At 40.7% G+C, this 5,787-nt stretch overlaps 1 protein-coding gene across 2 annotated transcripts in view; it reads right to left on the reverse strand.

Annotated features, from left to right (window-relative positions):
* Positions 1 to 2,544: 2,544 nt before the first annotated feature.
* The window catches only part of bcl2b (BCL2 apoptosis regulator b), a 25,917-nt gene continuing 22,674 nt past the window's right edge, over positions 2,545 to 5,787 (reverse strand). Inside the window, exons 2-3 of one of the 2 annotated variants that reach the window (XR_011692834.1) lie at positions 4,885 to 5,341; positions 2,545 to 3,978 (exon numbers count right to left, since the gene is read on the reverse strand). Coding sequence is in view for 1 of the 2 variants with exons in the window: in XM_071490524.1 (XP_071346625.1) it covers positions 5,204 to 5,341 (138 nt within the window). In the remaining variant the exon portion in view is untranslated. Of the gene's footprint in view, positions 5,342 to 5,787 lie in introns of both variants that reach the window. The other variant, XM_071490524.1, reaches the window with a different exon arrangement.

A 5,787-nucleotide genomic window follows, 5' to 3' on the forward strand; every position in this document is an offset into this window, starting at 1 on the left:
GCTGTGTTCATACTGTTTCTTTTCATAGATGTGGCATAGGTTTCATGGAACTGTTCAATAGTATTTCACTGGAGACACTTGCTTCATACAGCATATAGTGGTCCTGGGGTTGTTGATGATTTTTAATTTTTTTTTCTGTGCCTCACATCAATTTTTTTATCAATTTGCCATTTATTTGTGTCCTAAACATAAATATGTGGAATAGATTTTCTTTACAAAGGTGTTTACAAAATTAACTAAGTTACTCCACAATTTCTTTCACATATTTCCTGCTAACGGCAGAAGCACATCCTTGCTGCCGTCATTCTGATCCCTTAACAAACATACATTTGTTTGCAGAAACAATGAATCAATTAGTTGATCTACAGAACACTGATCTTAAAAGATTTTGATAATCAATTCATCTTTTCCAAAAAAACACCAAATCATTGGTTGCACTTTAAAGTGTTAGGATTTTCTGTTTTTCTGTGCGTTACATCATCATAAACTGAATATCTTTTGGTTTGGGACTGTTGATGAGACAAAAACAAAACATTTGGAGACATCACTTTGGGATTTAGAAATGTGGTGTGCTAGTCAAACAATGACACAAATAATCAGCAGATGAAATTGAAAGAGTAATAAAGAAAATAATTATTGTAGCCTTGTATATTTTTAGATATTGAAATAGACAGGTAATGTTAAAATAATTTTAAAATAACATTACAGCGTGTATAACCAGGAAAATGTTGCTCTAATTACAAAAATGCCTGTGGTTTCGACATTAGTCTCCCTGCCTCTTTGTTGACCAAACACACAATGACCCAACCTGTTTAACACATACAACTCCAAACGATGTTGGACTACTGCAAGTAAAAGCCTTGCTATAGTTTCTTAATTTTGCATTTTATTTCATCCATACTATCAGACAAAACCCTTAAAAAGCAGCTCCACATAACAGAACTGAAAATCATGTGAAGGTATGTGTGCTAAATATCAGGACTGTTAGTTTGTATCAGGCAGCTTTGGGCAGACAGTCTGTATGGGTTTGATGCTGATCACTTGATCACAGACACAATTTGTCAGTAGTCAGACCTCACACTTTCTACGCCAGCTCTCCTGCTCATTACCATATTTAGATGCTTGTCTTGCGCAGTTCTTTTAACATTTCTATTAGAGCGAATGCTTTGCCAACCACAGATGGCCGAGCAGCCATCAACCAAAACTATGAGCTGTTGAGCTTTCAGCCCTGAAGCCTTTTCTCCTCCTGGCATGGTGCCCTGAGGATATTTTAGAGCAGGGATAGGCAACCATGTGCTGGAGTGTGCTGGGAAAAGTCAGGTTTTTATTTCAGATGAGCAGCAGAGCAGCTGATCGTGTGTGTGTGTGTGTGTGTGTGTGTGTGTGTGTGGCAGCCACAAGGTGACACTGTAGTACACAATTCAGACAGTTTGAGGCTTCAACCAGAATCAGTTTCTACAGTTGTGATGAGTAACAACCTCTTTCTCATTGAATATTTACATTCCAATAAGAGTTGAATGATGTCTGAGCAGTGCTTTTTTTTTTAACCACCTTCAAGGAAACTGGTAGATTTCAGCAGGAAGTTTTTTTTTTATGTGGTAAAGTTTCCTCTAAATTAGGCAAAGATACCATGCGTGGATCTGATGGACTTCCAAATGAGGGATCAAACTGGACCAGATTTAATCCAGACAATCTGCTATGATCTCCCAATCTCCCCTGTGATACCCAGTGCTGGGAAAGCCTCTTCTACACCTTGTAGCCCTAAAGCAGAAAAGGCAGGAGGGCATCTCTATCCTCCCCCTGCTCTTCTCACTGCCCGTCTTTCTCTCTCTTTACACACACACACACACACACACTGGACTCTCTTTTGAAAGTCTAGGGCTTGATTTAAAATTCCTCTTCAGACCGTGTCATGCATTTTATATGCATGGCGAGTGGGGGAGAGAGAGAGGGGGGATTGCATGGGGCTCCAGCCCAAATGAACTTCCCTCTGCTATTGGTCTCCTCAGGGATATATCCATACACACACACACACACACACACACACACACACACACATACACACCACCACTTTCTTTTACTCCCTCATTTTCTCGCAACCACTCAACTCTTTCAACATTAGTTTTACTGCATCATGCTTTTCACAAATTCCACTGAGCAGGGAGAGGGCCATAGCCTTTGAAGACAAGTGTGATCAGAACAGAGGCAGGGGGTGTATAAAAAAAAAAAAAAAAAAAAAACCTGGCCGCGGGGCATTTGGGGTTTTGCACTCGTGTTTAGCAGTGTGTGGAGCAGAAGAGGGAGGCTGACAAGTGCAGTGTTTGGGGACAGCTTTGATGTCTGACGGGGTGCGGCTGCTGCTTCTGCACAGTCCTTCACAAGGAGACTGTCACATTGACACAAGCGGGCTTACATTTACAGTTCATAGCTGTGGATAGATAACAGACAATCAAAAGGGTTCTGTTGATACACCGCTCACCACCTAAGCATCTCTTATTCTCTTTCTGTCCTGCTGACACGCACAGAGATGAAACTGAGAATTGATTAAGGAAAGCAGACGCAACGTGAACTTCAGCTGCAGCTGCTTGAGAAATCTGGTTTATTAGGAACAATATGATCCCACTAGCTTATTGTGGATATTGCAGTAAACAACAGAAACACAATTCACTTTTTTTTTTTTTTAAGTGCTACAGGTTTGCAATTATAGACATAAAACAGTACAGCAACCATAGTGCCTACATTCATATATGCACAGAGAATATAAAAATTACAGTATATTGCTGTTCAACTGTTCCTATTCCTGCTCATGAATCACCCTCTGTTCCTCTCTTACATACACATCACTGGAGTATCACACCATGAGCTGCTGTAATGAGAATGGTGCGCTTTCTTTTTTTTCTTTTTCTTTTTTTCTTTTTTTTTTTTGTTTTGAAGACTGAGACAAGATTTAGGTCTGGCAGGTCAACATTTCTTACAGATAAGCACTGAGATATTATTGGAGCACAAAGTTGACAAGAGTTAGATGATATAGAACAGTAACACTAGACAAACCCTCCACAGAGAGAGATCACAAAACCCCACTGACTCTCAGTGAAGTGAAGCAACGTGTATTCTCATTAAGCTACTTTTGTGTATTTTTTTTTTTTTTTTTTTTTTTTAATGAAAGATTAATACAAGTTAACTTTGGTTTCCAGCTCTCTAGAACTATACTGTTAATTTGTGGCAGTTTAAGCTGTAAGTAAAAGTTAAATCGACAGCATAGCAGCCTTAAGCCAATATTAATATGACACAGAAATTCACTTTTTAAAGATTTTTGATGTTAAAATAGCAGCCAGGAAATAATATAGTTACAGTGTGATTCCATAGAATAGAAAAAAAAAGTGAAGACAACTGATTTTTCATCAAAGTACTGTTAAAAATCTGTGATCTGGTACCTCTCAATAAATACAAAATGGAACTTCTTTGTTGTTATTTCTTATCTTCTAACCTATTCTGTTATAAATATGGTTACATGTAATATTTATTGTGTGAAGACAGTATCTTTCATCCATGCAACAAAGAAGTTGAAGACTTTTAATGACAGAGAAAAAAAAATCACTTTTCCATAATCAACTTGCTAAATACAGTATACCAAAAAAAAAAATTATTCTGGAGCCTGTGTGAGCCTTTTCCAAATTTTCTATCGGACTGTAACACAAGACAAACATCAATAAAAACAGGCTGAAAGGAACAAATCAATGACTGAATGCATTTGCAGACTGGAGAGAAGGGACATCTCAGGTTCCAGCACACGGGACACACTGGCTCTGGTGCTAAAGTGAAAACCCTGCTGCCGTAGTATCCCACTCAGTCGACTGTGGCCAAGCGAGGTTTTCTCTGTCCACGTCCACAAGCGTCTAATTCAGAGTGGCTGTGGGGGCCTAGCAGCTGGAGGACACATGCTGACAGGGTCAGCTGAGTGAGTGAAGAGTAGGAAAACTGCAACAGAGGTAGAGGATAAAAAAGGATTTAAGATAGCTTCTAGAGTTGCTTAGGGCGTGTGAGTTTTGAGGGGGAATAATTTAGCAGAGGTGTGGTCTCGTTTACATCGCTTCGCTTGAGGAATGCAGTCTTAAAATCTTGTCCGTTTTTGTTGCAGGGGCCTACTCCTGTCTTAAGATGCAAAAAAAAAGAAAAAAAAATCTTTATTTTTACTTCTACCTCAGTCTTTTGTGCTGTGCTCATCATTTCTCTCAGCATGTTCATCAGCATATGACGGTTTTCTGCAACAACAGGCTTCTTCTGTTTTTCACTCCTTAAAAAAACCCTCATTCTCTGCTTGGGTTTGGCATGTTGCAAAAATTAAAGTTAACATAAAAAAAAAAAAAAAAAAGTCGCCATCAAAGAGCTTTCAGAGACTTCCAAAAGCTGAGCTCAGTCTTCCACTGGTCCGTCCTCTATTTAAGTCCAGGGAAAGTATAATGGTGCAGTGTGCTCAGAGTTCAGTGGAGCTGTCTGAGGAGTGAAAGCAGCAGACACACACCGCGCTGGTTCGAGCAAGCTGTTTCCATTATACATTCTGAGCAGCTGTTCTGTGGAGGAAGTTCTTTGAAGGACGGCTGGGGGGGGGTAACTGGAGTCCACAGTTCAAACGGGGTTCTTCACCCTAACAAGCAGGGGTGTGGCTGTGGCCGCTTCCTCTCCGGCGTGAGGGCATCATCATCATCATCATCATCATCATCATCATCATCATCATTGTCCCTGCATCCCCATCATCAAGGCCTTCAAATAGAGGTCTCGCATGAGCTCTGACACATGCAACGTCTACACTAACACTCAACGCTCATGCTATAACTAGTACAGAAGCAGGCAGAACAAAAAAAAAAGAAAAAGGTAGATGCATACCACTGATCCCTCCTTTCTCCTCAGATGTAGTCAGCTTAGTGTGATTACATCTAAGCTGCCTCTTTTCAAGACGTCCTTTGCTCTGTATGGGCTGCGCATCTGGTTCTTTCAGTTGTTTTGATTTGTGTCTGTTTTGACATGGAGGGGCGAGGAAGAGGGAGTTTTCTGAGAGAAGGCTTTGAAGAGAGCCAGATTCGGAAGAGTCTGAAGGTTGTCTCTGAGGGGTCAGGAGCGTCTTTAAAAGGAAAAAGGAGAGGCACGAGGAAAAGGAGGAGGATGTTGAGGAATAAAGTCGAGCTGATAGAATGCAGGGCTCGGTTCACTTCTGTGTAAGGTACGCTCCGATGGTGAGGCTAGCTGCCCCGAGTGCAGCCAGACCGAAGACCGTCTTGATGGAGGGCCAGGAGCAACTGAAGATGGACTCCCTCTGTCTATCATACAGCTCCACAAAGGCATCCTAGGAAACAGACAGGAAGAGAAAGTCAGACAGTTAGTTGGGCCCAGCAATGAATACGCGTTTACCTCTGTTTTTGTTCTTGCATCAGTTGATGGGTGCAGTCTACTAGAAAACACCATAGTAGATAAGGCTGGTGTGTCTCTCACTCCCACTAAAGACATACAGGAAATCTAAACGCATGGTTGATTCCAATATGGCCACAAATATTTCATTTGATTTATTCTCAAACATCTGGCCACTGTAGTTTTTAGAAGATGTTTCTCAAACAGGAGTAAATAGTACATTTGTTGTGGACTATTTTCAGCTGCGGATTAATATACATTTGGCGCTTTAGTGTGTATGGAAGACGGACTCAAAATAGACTACACTGCCGAATGTTCATCATAATGAAGGTACATGTCAGCCAGTGCAGATGTGGCTCAGTGGTGTGTTTTTAATAGTTGTTG

Source organism: Trachinotus anak, unplaced genomic scaffold (assembly GCF_046630095.1).
Source record: "Trachinotus anak isolate AG129_WGS33_773 ecotype Australia unplaced genomic scaffold, CSIRO_AGI_Tana_v1 ptg000012l, whole genome shotgun sequence".
NCBI lineage: Eukaryota > Metazoa > Chordata > Actinopteri > Carangiformes > Carangidae > Trachinotus > Trachinotus anak.